Source organism: Mercenaria mercenaria, chromosome 15 (genome assembly GCF_021730395.1).
Source record: "Mercenaria mercenaria strain notata chromosome 15, MADL_Memer_1, whole genome shotgun sequence".
In the NCBI taxonomy this organism is placed as follows: domain Eukaryota; kingdom Metazoa; phylum Mollusca; class Bivalvia; order Venerida; family Veneridae; genus Mercenaria; species Mercenaria mercenaria.
Genome location: NC_069375.1, coordinates 68,207,862 through 68,222,436, shown reverse-complemented (window position 1 = coordinate 68,222,436; position 14,575 = coordinate 68,207,862). Strand labels below are relative to the sequence as shown.

The following is a 14,575-nucleotide window of genomic DNA, read 5'->3' as shown; positions in this document are numbered from 1 at the left end:
ATGTGCCAAGATAACCTTGTGCCAATATAGGTTTTGTGCCAATATAAGTTTTGTCAAGTCAATAACTTTGTGCCAATATATGTTTAGTCAAGTCAATAACTGTGTGCCAATAGAGGATTTGTCATGCCTATAACCTCAGAAAATATAGTAGCTGCTGTTGTAGCTAGGCCATTTATCTTATGCCACTGTAAGTTTAGTTATGCGATTAACCTTCTGCTAATACAAATTTAGTTATGCCAGTAAGTTAAGGCAAAAACCCTGTGCTATTTATTAGTGCATTACAATGTCACAATATACCTGTAATTATAAGAGAGACCTAGTCCTCGGATCTGTCTCCACATCGGCCCTTCCAGCTGAGTAAGGTACTGTATGAATACCATAACAGCTGCAAGATCCGGGTCAAGGCTAGATTTTACACATTCTGCAGCCTGAAAAAAGTGTATGATAAATTTTCAAGTTTTTTCCCCACTAATTAATACATTTGGAACAGGAGCTACTAAGATTTCAGTTTACATTCCTATGTGTCCTCTTCTATAGAACATTCTGTGATTTCACCACAATTTTTAATATGCTGCTTCTAAAAAAGAATACAATTCTGGTGTCTGTTAAACAAGTCTCATCAAGATCCTAAAGGTGTCAACAATGAGAAATGTTTGTAAAACACTTATGTCTGCCATTATGGCCTTTAGGACAAAACCGGGTATATAATTTTCACTTATAAACCAGTAATTGTTTCAGCTTTGGGGGTCCTTGTGATTTTGACTTTAGAACACCGACTCCCAAAATAATATCAGCCAGCTAATGACCACAGGAAAACATTCTAAGTCTGAATGCTATAGTTTCAAGAATGATTCAGATATTGATTGGCAATCATTTTCAGTTTCAAGGTCACTGTGACCTTTCTTTGATCCTGACCCATTAGTCAGCAGGGGTCATTTATTGACTCCCAAACAAAGATCACTGATTTAATAAAAATTTTTAAGCCTACCTGCTTCATTATAAAAGTTATTTACTATCATGGCTATTTACCGGTTATTTTATTTATTTATTTTGTTGGATTTAACGTGCACCGACACATGATAGGTCATATGGCGACTTTCCAGCTTTAATGGTAGAGGAAGACCCCAGGGGCTCCTCCGTACATTATTTCATCACGAGCAGGCACCTGGGTATAACCACAAACCTTACGTAAGCCAGCTGGATGGCTTCCTCACATGAAGAATTCAACGCCCCGAGTGAGGCTCTAACCTACATCGATGAGGGGCAGGTGATTTTAAGTCAGCGACCTTAACCACTCGGTCATGGAGGCCCCTCGGTTATTTTGTGAACATGTTTTGAAATACTACAATGTTGTAGGTACCTCAAAAGGTTTTTTTTTTGCACTATACAACAGAGGCAGAAATTGGATAAACTGCTACTTTACAATTTAATAAGAATTAACAAGAGCACAGCCTTGTGGGTGCAGACGCTCATCTGATTTTTTGTCTCTGTATAACAGAAATATTGTCTACTCATTTTGTTTTTATGATATTTTCTAAGTCCAAAAGGAGCTATAATTCTTGCTAAAAGCAGGATGGAGTTGTGTTTCTTGTAGTACAGAATCAGCTTTTGATGGTGGACAAGTGTTGAAAGTTTTAAAGCAATAGCTTTGACAATTTAGTAGAAAAGCTGACCTAAACACAAAACTTAAACAAGAAATCTCATATTTTCTAAGTCCAAAAAGGACCATAATTCTTGCAAAAAGCAATGAAGAGTTACGGTATTTGAAGTGCAGAGTCAGTTTTTAATGGTGAACAGCTGCTTTAGTTTTAAAGCAATAGCTTTGACTGTTAAGGAGAAAAGTTGACCTAAATGCAAAACATCATAGTCATAGTTCTTGCAAAAAGCTGCAGGATAGAGTTATGCTTTTTGCTGCAGAGACTCAGCTAATGATGGTGAACAAGTGTTGCAAGTTTTAAAGCAATAGCTTTGCTAGTTTAGGAGAAAAGCTGACCTAAACATAAAACTTAACCAGGCAACGCCACCGCCGATCAAGTTATGACAAAAACTCATCATTTTTTTTCTTCAAAAAATCTGATGAGCTTAAAAATATTACATAAATCTACATCTTCTTATATTCCATTCCGATTCTGTGTACCAGGTTTTATCCTCTCAAGTCAATTTTCACGGAGTAATATTACATGGCCACACTAATATAGCAGGCTTTTTCTGGCAGCTAACACTGGCATGGAGACTACCTGCCATCAAATTTAAGTCATTCATACAACAGAAAAAAAGTCATTTAAAAGACAAATTCATTACACAATTCATAAAGAGATTCAAAACATAAAACGCTGCTGCACAGCATCTGCATGAATCCAAATCCAAAGGAAATTCCCATGCAAAATAACTCTTATGAAAAAATATTTGAATCCTTAATGTAAAATTGTTCTTCACAAATCAAGTCAATACTGTTCATTTTACTTTATAATTCTTGTGAAAACAAAACGAAAGAAAAAGAAATCTTGCTTGTTTTTCACAAGTCAAGAAGGCTAGGGCCTGTTCGCAATTTTTTAGAAAAAAGGCCTTTGTATAGTTTAAAGCATGTTCACCTGTATAAGGAAAGAGGACTCCACAGATCCCACACCAACAATGACAGACTTGTGTTTACACTCTGACAGTGGTATCACATACTCATATGTCTTCTTCATTACACAGTTACTGTAATATAACAAACACATTTTAAATTCAAGGGAGAGAATACAGTTTCATTTACAGGCTTACATGTATATCATTAAAGAGCTGATCTCATTTAAACATAGAGTTGTGTTGTTAACAATCTAATACTGAAAAAAATGCAGGTTTGTGTCATTAAAGAGCTTAACATACTGATTTGTTAACATGGGCTTGCGTCACTAAAGGGCATATACTGATTTATAAACACAGAACTGTGTCCTTAAAAAGTTAATATTGATTAATAAACAAAGGTTTGCAATTTATAGAGCTTAAGTTGGTATAAAAACAAAGGTTTTGCATCACTATAGTCATAATGCTGATTGATAAACACAGGCTTTGATAGAGCTTTTAATTGCATCACTTAAAGAATCTTTGTTGATTTATTCACACAAGCCTGCGCCACTAAAGAGCTTCCAATATATCTGTTTTTAAACACAAGCTTGTGCATCAAAGAGCTAGGCTTGTATAACAACAGAATTTGAAGGACAATCATCTAATACAAGAGGGTCATGTTGACCCTAAATAGCTCACCTGATTAATATGAGCCACATGTTTTAAATGGCAAAGTGATGCTAAAATATTAGAAAGTAGGTTGGTAGGTCATTCATGGTAACTGAAAGTCAGTTTTAAGATCGGTATGCAAAACTGTACATGTCATCCAAATTTCAAGGCTGTATCTCAAAAAACAAGAAAGTAGGTCAGTAGGTCAAGGTCACAGTAAGGTGACATGTAATCACTTGGGTACATCAGGTAAATATAATTAAACAGTCTAGGAAATATGATCTGATAATATTTGAAGTATTTTTTCCTATATAACTCATATAACAAGTGACCACCATGGCGGGGTCTCTTATAACCCCAGGGGCATAATTTGAACAATCCTGTAAAAGGTCCACTAGGCGATGATATATACCAAATATCAAAGAAATAGGCCTTGAACTTTCAGATAAAAAGATTTTTTTCCCTATGTAAGTCTATGTTAAACTTGGGACCCCTGGGACAGGGCCTCTTTTCAACCCAGGGTAATAATTTGAACAATTTTGGTAGAGGACCACAAGGCAATGCAACGCACCAAATATCAAATGCCTAGGCCTTGCAGTTTCAGACAAGAAGACTTTTAAAGTTCAAGGCAATGCAACACACCAAATATCAAAAGCCTAGGCCTTGCAGTTTCAGACAAGAAGACTTTTAAAGTTCAAGGCAATGCAACACACCAAATATCAAAAGCCTAGGCCTTGCAGTTTCAGACAAGAAGACTTTTAAAGTTTGTCTATGTAAAACTTGGGACCCCCTATGCGGGGCCCCTTTTCACCCCTGGGGCACAATTTGAACAATCTTCAAAGAGAACCACAAGGCAATGCTACATACAAAATATCATAGGCTTAGGTCTTGTAGTTTCAGACAAGAAGATTTTTCCTATACAAGTCTATCTAAAACTTGAGGCCCAACGGGTGGGGCCTCTTTTCACCCCAGGGTAATAATTTGAACATTTTTGGTAGAGGACCATAAGGCAATGCTACATACCAAATATCAAAGTTGTAGGTCTTGTGGTTTTAGACAAGAAGATTTTTTAAAGTTTTTTCCTATATAAGTCTATGTAAAACTTGTGACCCCCAGGGCGGCACCTCTTTTCATCCCTTGGGCACAATTTGAACAATCTTGATAAAAGACCATAAGATGATTTCATATGCCAAATATCAAAGCTCTATGTCTTGCGGTTTTGGATAAGAAGATTTTTAAAGTTTTTACTTTCGGTTGCCATGGCAACCAGAGTTCTGCATGGAATTAATTTCTTTGAACAAATTTTGAAAGGGGACCACCCAAGGATCATCTCTGTAAAGTTTGGTGTAATTCTGCCCAGTGGTTTTCAAGAAGAAGATATTTTTAGAAAATGTTGATGGACACACGACGGACGACGCATGACGGACATTGAGCTAAAAATAAGAGGGTCATGATGGCCCAGTATCGCTAACCTGAGTATCATTCCTCAAAATGATATGATCAAGTTTTGACACAGAGCACAAAGGCATACACATTAATATAATCAGGATAAACATTTTCTTGTAACAGTCCATTTTGACCTAGTCAGAGCCAATTTACATACCAAGTTTGAGGGTCCTAGGCTCAAATGCTGCATTTTTGTACTATCATGACTATTCCTTACCCTGGAAGACTTAAATAACATTTAAAACCAATCTCATTAGAAGCTGCTGTGATATATTCGTTTACATAAAAAGAAGGGAGGTAATTTTTCATAAATTCAGTCAAAAGTTATCTACCCTGATTGTCCAAGTCCATCTGATGGCACAAATGAGATACACCCATTTTAATTTGAAACAAAGTGAGGTAATTTGACATAAAATGAGTCCATACTATCTATGCTGATTGCCTCAGTCCAACTAAAGACAATAATGAAATTTCAAATGAGTTCTATAAATATTTATCTAGATATATCCATTTTTATTAAAATCAGGGGAGGCAATCATGCATTGGTATATTCATGTAGAAGATACAAAATACAAGCCTATATAACAATATATTAGTAAAGTATTTATATCGATAAATGTTTAATCAAGAGTTATCTAATATGACTATTTCTTACAATGGAAGACATAAATAACGTTTCAAACCAATCTCATTAGAAGCTGCTAAGGTGTATTCATTTAGATAAACAAGAGGACCATCATGGTCCTGAATCGCTCACCTGTCCCCACATGACCCAGTTTTGAACTGTATGATGTCGTTTTTTCTATTGTTTGACATAGTGACCTAGTTTTTGAGCTCATGTGACCCAGTTCTGAACTTGACCTATATATCATCGAGATAAAAATTCTGACCAATTTTCATGAAGATCCATTGAAAAATATGGCCTCTAGAGAGGTCGCAAGGTTTTTCTATTATCTGACCTAATGACCTAGTTTTTGAAGGCACGTGACCAAGTTTCAAACTTGATCTAGATATCATCAAGATGAACATTCTCACCAATTTTCATGAAGACCTCATGAAAATTATGGCCTCTAGAGAGGTCACAAGGTTTTTCTATTATTTGACCTAATGACCTAGTTTTTGAAGGCACATGACCAAATTTCGAAATTCACCTAGATATCATCAAGGTGAACATTCTGACCAATTTTCATGAAGATCCATTGAAAAATATAGCCTCTAGAGAGGTCACAAGGTTTTTCTATTTTTAGACCTTCTGACCTAGTTTTGGACCGCATGTGACCCAGTTTCAAATTTGATATAGATATCATCAAGGTGAACATTCTGACCAATTTTCATGAAGATCCATTGAAAAATATGACCTCTAGGGAGGTCACAAGGATTTTCTACTTTTAGACCTACTGACCTAGTTTTGGGCCGCATGTGACCCAGTTTCGAACTTGACCTAGATATTATCAAGTTGAACATTGTGACCAATTTTCATGAAGATCCATTGAAAAAAATGGCCTCTAGGGAGGTAACAACGTTTTTCTATTTTTACACCTTCTGATCTAGTTTTTGACTGCACGTAACCCCGTTTCGAACTTGACCTAGATATCATCAAGGTGAACAATCTGACTAACTTTCATAAAGATCCAAAGAAAAATGTGACCTCTAGAGTGGTCACAAACAAAAGTTTACGGACAGACGCACACACGCACGGATAGACGGACGCCATGCGCACGTGACCCACTTTCGAACTTGACCTAGATATCATCAAGGTAAACATTCTGACCAATTTTCATGAAGATCCATTGAAAAATATGGCCTCTAGAGAGGTCACAAGGTTTTTCTATTTTTAGACCTAATTACCTAGTTTTTGATCGCATGTGACCAACTTTCGAACCTGACCTAGATATCATCAAGGTGAACATTCAGACCAATTTTCATGATGATCTTGTGAAATATATGGCCTCTAGAGAGGTCACAAGGTTTTTCTATTTTTAGTCCTACTGACCTAGTTTTTGATGGCACGTGACCCAGTTTCGAACTTGACCTAGAATATCATCAAGGTAAACAATCTGACCAATTTTCATGAAGATCCATTGAAAAATATGACCTCTAGGGAGGTCACAAGGATTTTCTATTTTTAGACCTATTGACCTAGTTTTAGACCTCACGTGACCCAGTTTCAAACTTGACCTAGATATCATCATCAAGATGAACATTCTGACCAATTTTCATGAAGATCCATTGAAAAATATGGCCTCTAGGGAGGTCACAAAGTTTTCTATTTTTAGACCTACTGACCTAGTTTTGGACCGCACGTGACCCAGTTTCGAACTTGACCTAGATATCATCAAGATAAACATTCTGACCAACTTTCATAAATATCCCATGAAAAATGTGACCTCTAGAGTGGTCACAAGCAAAAGTTTACGGACATTCCCACAGATGGACCTTTATTTGGTATTTCTTTTGTTAAAAAGTACCCAATAAGCGACAAAAAGTACCCAATAAACACTACGGAATGAATAGAATTTACCTATACCTTCATGGACTCGGACGCACAGACGACGGACAAAGGGTGGTCACAAAAGCTCATCTTGTCACCATGTGACAGGTTAGCTAAAAAGATATGCAATCAAAGTCACCAGTATTGAAAAAGAGTTATTTGCCCTCTTAAATCCTAAACTGCACCACTTGACAATATTATTACTGATTAGAAAAGTGAGAAATTCAGGACTTTCATTCTTAATACATTTCACCCACCTTTTCTGGGAGATATTTCTGTCTGGCACCAGAGTGGACCAAACACTGGCTGGTTTGTAGCCATCTGCTGACAACTTTTCAACATCTACGGACATGTGGACGGTTAAATTATCTGGACTGGTAAGTAATCTACGAACTTCCTCCATTTTTTCTTCAACCTAATTTAGAAAATAATGAAGATAAAAGTAGCTTTTCTCATAATTTCAGATATTTTCTCAAAAATGTTGAGAAAAATAATAAATAATACTAGAGATGCTTTTGAGAAAAGCGCATGTCTCCCACAACTGCCCCTCTGAAAAATGTTAGTTTCTCTAGACGTTTTTAGACGAGTGGATCCAATTAGATGGTCTGGATGAGTGGATCCAATCAGTAATCCAAGGGCCATAAATCAAAAGTGCCTGGGCGGATTTGGCTAGTTATCAAACTTGGGTAAGGTCTTATGGCCAAACACATTTTGTTCAAGTTTGGTGAAGATCGGATGAGAAATGTTCGACTTAGAGAGTGGACAAGAGTAAACAGACGGATTTTTTCGGTAATTCAAGGGCCGTAACTCTAAAATGCCTGGACCGATTTGGCTAGTTATCGAACTTGGCCGAGGTCTCATGGTCAAACACATTTTGTTCAAGTTTGGTGAAGATCGGATGAGAAATGTTTGACTTAGAGCGCGGACAAGAGTAAAAAGGCTGATTTTTCGATAATTCATGGGCCGTAACTCCAAAATGCCTAGACCGATTTGGCTAGTTATTGAACTTGGCCGAGGTCTCATGGTCAAACATATTTTGTTCAAGTTTGGTGAAGATCGCATGAGAAATGTTTGATTAAGAGTGCGGACACGAGTAAAAAGGCCAATTTTTCGATAATTCAAGGGCCATAACTCCAAAATGCCTGGACCGATTTGGCTAGTTATCAAACATGGCCGAGGTCTCATGGTCAAACACATTTTGTTTAAGTTTGGTGAAGACTGGATGAGAAATATTCGAGTTAGAGTGCGGACAAGAGTAAAAAGACCGATTTTTGGTAATTCAAGGGCCATAACTCCAAGACGCCTTGACCGATTTGGCTAGTTATCGAACTTGGCTGAGGTCTTATGGTCAAACACATTTTGTTCAAGTTTGGTGAAAATTGGATGAGAAATGTTCGACTTAGAGTGCGGACAAGCTTTGTGACAGACAAACACACACAGACTGGAGTAAATCAATATGTCTCCCACACCACTGTGTGGTGGGAGACATAATTATGACACCATTTTGTAAAATAATGTTTACTAAGAAATGATTAATATTTGGTGAAGACCGTGAGTCAATCAGTGACATAAAATCTCAATAAACAAGTAAAATTTCCACTAATTTTATGTTCAAAAGTTGAAACCTGTGAATCCATATTCAAAATAAAAAAACATTTTTGCCAAAACCATGAAATTTTTTCACCATGATACCAAATGTTTTTACAGTATTAATTACTAATATGCTAATGTGTCACATTCTGAAATGGGATCTAGCATGTCTTGTTTATGAGCACAATCTTTAAAATGGAAAACAGTAAATAGAGATGGTACCTAAGGTTACGTATTCAATGACAACAACAACAAATCAAGTGCTAAACTGAAGTGCATACCGCTTAACTCATACTTAGTCTAGCAGTATTTTAACATAGCACCATGCAGTAAATACAGAAACTTTTGACAGTGACATCGGCTTAGGTGTTTTGATGGAATAGCTAAAGAAAGGTGATTGTCCTTTCTTTTTATCTAACACAACTATTTTATTTATACTAAAGAACACCTGCATTATATTACCAGAAGTTTCTGTAACGGCAGATTCTGCAAGGTAAATACGATTCTGCACACCTCGGCCAATATGCTAATTAGGTACATGTGTAAACACAAGGCGCGTGTCACAAAAAGTGAAATAACTTCTTTCGGCAAAGATTTTGGTATGGTTTTGGTGTGACCATCAGAAAGAATATGTAATAGTTATAGTATGTGTGAGAGTGTGTTACCAGGATATATCAGAGTTAGGGGTACATCGAGGGTTTTTTTCTCTGCACATATCGTCAAGGCCGGTAGGCCGAGACAGATATGTGAAGAGAAAAATACCGAGATGTACCCCTAGCTCTGATATATCCTGGTAACACACAAGCATTACATATTATAACTGTTTTATCGCATAGTTTATCATTAAAATTTATATATTATTTTCATTTAAATTTGTTTATTACTATTTTTACTCTTTTGATTCCCTTTCTGCGCCTCGCTGACTGAAACACAAAACTTCTGTTTTAGGAAAAATTGTTCCCCAGATAAAAGTACCCAACAGATTTCTGCATTGGTTTTAAATCTTTGCATTTCAGTCATTGGCCAGACATATTGTAAAACTTGTTGTTTTGTTTGTAAAAAAATCAAAGAAAAAGAAACATTTGAGAAATCTCAGAATTTCATATATTTCATGTATTTCTGAATTTGGCAATAACTATCAAGTTTTTGAAATATTCTAGTTTATTTATTCTTTTACTTTATAAATGTAGGTGTTTGTGACAATTCTTTCTCTGTGAACTGTAAATTGGAGCTAAAATCATCTTTTCTTTGAAAGGAAAAAATTATACTCCCTTGATAGGACCTCAATAGAGAAGAAGTGTTGTGATATATATCGGAACAGTTTTACTGTGCTGATATATATCGCAACAGTTTTTTTCTAATGAAACTCTATAGAGATTTCTGTGTTGATATATATCGTAACAGTTTTGTAAAATATCAGCACAGATTTTGTAGTATTAATGTGTGTTACCATGTTTAACATACTGCAAAGATCAAAGGAAAACTGCCGCACTATGCGATAAACATTTTATTATCGCTCTGTTTTTAAATCATACATTTTGAGGCCTTGGTTATTCTTGGCAAACGAATCTTGTAAAATGTGGTGGGATTTGATGTCGTTAAATTCATATAGTCTATTTATATTTTTCCTACGATCACACCATACCTGTAAATTATCAGCAGTAATAAATAAATGTCTTTGAATTAGTTTGTTTGAAAATGAAAGATAATGCTCAACTTTTGTGTTTGAATGATTATTCATAGATCTTAAAGTAAACTATATTTTTGGGAAACACAGCCGAATCTATGCATACTTTGTTCAGATAACTAAATAGTCCTAGAAGAGTTATCTGTCACTAGCTTCACTTTTCCAAGTAGGACCGAATTTTTCGGATTAAATATTGTCTTTCAGCATGAAAAATGAAGTATGAAAGTTAAACCAATACATAATTGAGGTACTCCTGTACTAAGTTTTCAACAGAAAGTAATATCAGATGCAATTTGAATTTTCAGGTACCATCTCTACTGTAACAATAAATTTTATAAAATATGATAAATCTTAATTCAATATCAGAAGACTGTATATTATAAGAGTATGACAAAGAAGTACAGCCTGGTTCCTTCAATTTCACACCCGAAAAATGCAACCAATGGATATTTTTTGTTTCCTACTAAATGACATTAACAGTAGAGTGGTGGAACCTATGCTCGCGGTATTTTGTAAATATATTATCCTTTTAAGAAGCAAGAAAAGATTATTATTTCGATTTGCCTATGCAAAAACATAAAGTTATCCTCCTTTTATCGAAACATATTGTTGATGTGCGTCATCACATGACATAGTCGTCTTGTGAGCTATCGACACGGCATACGTGAAAATGTGAAATGTCGCCCTGAAGGGAACCTGTGCTGGCGGTATGATATATCTATCAAACTAAGAATGAAACAAAATTTCAGCAGGCTAAAAATGAACAATCAAGCATATGCGAGTATAATATTTGGAATATTACTCATTTATTATTATTATGTGAAAAACAAAAGAAATGAGGATAAAATTTAGTATGTGCCTCTATGTGTATATTTCTCTTACAGAAATGGAATCACTATTAGAACAAAGCTTAAAAACGTATAATAATGTAATATAAAAACAGAATGTTCAAGAATTAATGATTCAAACAACGACAGTGATTAACTCACTAATGTTTCCTACACTTCTTTGGTGTGTAGGATAATTACTCCTCCCTACATTTCAGCTAGAGCCATTTGGACTTCGTCAAAATACTATGATCAACAACGATCTTTTCATGGTTCGACAGGCACTCGTAGTGTAGCCAGGCATCACATTTATCACATATTGCTCTTAAATGTATCTTATATCTGAATTCAATACATGATTTCTAAAAGACTAACTTTAGCTGGGTGATTTTGACGTATTTGTCTGAGATTTGTGCGACGAAAACAGATTGCGTAAAATGTATCGGTTGCTGTATACGTCACGTGAGCGGCACGCGCGGCTATCGCTATGTTTGTTGTAAAGGCATTTCACAAATGGTCGGTGTTGAACTTAGTATGATGAAATATTTTTATCTGTGCTTCTGCAGAGAGCGTATTTATTGAAATACCGCGAGCACAGGAATACCGCGAGCATAGGTTCCACCACTCTAGTTTTTATTGTTTTCCGGTTATATGCAGTTCATAAAGTCCCGAAAAGCAGTATTTTTTTCGTACTGTATTCCAACACAGGAAGTCCATAATTTTTCATATTTCATAGGACAGCTCTTAAAATGCCTTAAAGAGTAATATGGATTTCTGCCCGTGTATATACAGCATCTGTTTGTAGGTGACAGTATACTCGTGCACACCAGTAACAACCAGTTTTCGAGACTCAGCATTTATCTCATCCAAATATAGATTATATCTGCTATGTATTTGTCCAAAAGGACTTAGTATTATATTCACAACAGTGAACAAGAGGACCATGATGGTCCTGAATCGCTCACCTGTCCCCACATGACCCAGTTTTGAACTGAGTATGACGTTGTTTTTTCTATTATTTGACATAGTGTCCTAGTTTTTGAGCTCATGTGACCCTGTTTTGAACCTGAACTAGATATCATCAAGATAAAAATTCTGACCTATTTTCATGAAGATCCATTGGAAAATATGGCCTCAAGAGAGGTCACAAGGTTTTTTATTATTTAACCTACTGACCTAGTTATTGACGGCACGAGACCAAGTTTCAAATCTGACATAGATATCAAGGTGAACATTCTGACCAATTTTCATGAAGATCCATTCAAAAGTATGGCCTCTAGAGAGGTCACAAGGTTTTTTAATTTTTAGACCTACTGACCTAGTTTTTAATCGCAGCTGACCCAGTTTCGAACTTGACCTAGATATCATCAAGATGAACATTCAGACCAACTTTCATACAGATCCCATGAAAAATATGGCCTCTAGAGAGGTCACAAGGTTTTTTATTATTTGACCTACTGACCTAGTTATTGACGGCATGTGACCCAGTTTCAAACTTGATCTAGATATCATCAAGGTGAACATTCTGACCAATTTTCATGAAGATTCATTCGAAAGTATGGCCTCTAGAGAGGTCACAAGGTTTTTCTATTTTTAGACATACTGACCTAGTTTTTGACTACAGCTGACCCAGTTCGAACTTGACCTAGATATCACCAAGATGAACATTCAGACCAACTTTCATACAGATGGCCTCTAGAGAGGTCACAAGGTTTTTTTTATTATTTGACCTCCTGACCTAGTTATTGATGACACGTGACCCAGTTTCGAACTTGACCTAGATATCATTAAGGTAAACATTCAGACCAATTTTCATGAAGATCCATTCAAAAGTATGGCCTCTAGAGAGGTCACAAGGTTTTTCTATTTTTAGACATACTGAACTAGTTTTTGATCTCAGTTGACCCAGTTTCGAACTTGACCTAGATATCATCAAGATAAACATTCAGACCAACTTTCATACAGATCCCATGAAAAATATAGCCTCTAGAGAGGTCACAAGGTTTTTTTAATTATTTGACCTACTGACCTAGTTTTTGACCGCAGTTGACCTAGTTTCGAACTTGACCTAGATATCATCAAGATGAACAAACAGACCAATTTTCATACAGATCCCATGAAAAATACTGCCTCTAGAGAGGTCACAAGGTTTTTTTATTATTTGACCTACTGACCTAGTTTTTGAAGGCACGTGACCCAGTTTCAAACTGACCTAGATATCATCAAGGTTAACATTCTGACAAACTTTCATGAAGATCCATTGAAAAGTATGGCCTCTAGAGAGGTCACAAGGTTTTTCTATTTTTAGACATACTGACCTAGTTTTGGACCGCACATGACCCAGTTTCGAACTTGACCTAGATATCATTAAGATGAACATTCTGACCAAATTTCATAAAGTTCCCATGAAAAATGTGACCTCTAGAGTTGTCACAAGCAAAAGTTTACGGACGGACGCAAGGACGCTGGCGATCACAAAAGCTCACCTAAAAATCGCATGGTCTCAGACTGTTATCCTTATATTTTCTATTTTTGAAACTCTGGATAACCCAAGAATTGTTTTCAGGCCCTTATTATCTCGAAACTCTCAATAACCTGAGAATAATGATAATAAGCTCATCGTGGTCTTGAACAATAGGTGTAACTGTACTAACACATGAAAAAGAATCCCAGATTTCAAACAAGAGCTGTCTCCATAGGATGACACATGCCCCCGATGGCACTTTGAATGAATAGTTATGGCCGATGTTAGAGTTTAGGACCTTTGACCTACGCACCTGGGTCTTGCGTGCGACACGTCGTCTTACTGTGGTACACATTCATGCCCAATAATTTTAAAATCCATGCATGAATGACAAAGATATGGACCGGACACGCCCATCAATGCACTATCATGAAATATGACCTTTAACGTCTAAGTGTGACCTTGACCTTTGAGCTACGGACCTGGGTCTTGCGCGCGACACATCGTCTTACTGTGGTACACATTCATGCCAAGTTATTTGAAAATCCGTCCATGGATGACAAAGATATGGACCGGACACGAATGCACTATCATGAAAAATGACCTTTAACGTCTAAGTGTGACCTTGACGTTTGAGCTACGGACCTGGGTCTTGCGCGCGACACGTCGTCTTACTGTGGTACACATTCATGCTAAGTTATTTGAAAATCCATCCATGGATGACAAAGATATGGACCAGACACGAATGCACTATCATGAAAAATGACCTTTAACGTCTAAGTGTGACCTTGACCTTTGAGCTACGGACCTGGGTCTTGCGCACGACATGTCGTCTTACTGTGGTACACATTCAT

General features: G+C 36.4%; 1 protein-coding gene across 2 annotated transcripts in view; it reads right to left on the bottom strand.

Moving 5' to 3' along the window:
- Positions 1-14,575, bottom strand: part of LOC123528508 (uncharacterized protein C05D11.1-like) — a 112,632-nt gene that overhangs the window by 6,751 nt on the left and 91,306 nt on the right. For both annotated transcript variants that reach the window (XM_053525515.1, XM_053525514.1), the window contains exons 18-20: positions 7,411-7,568; positions 2,592-2,700; positions 298-428 (exon numbers count right to left, since the gene is read on the bottom strand). In XM_053525515.1, the coding sequence (XP_053381490.1) occupies positions 298-428; positions 2,592-2,700; positions 7,411-7,568 (398 nt within the window). The remainder of the gene's footprint in view (positions 1-297; positions 429-2,591; positions 2,701-7,410; positions 7,569-14,575) is intronic.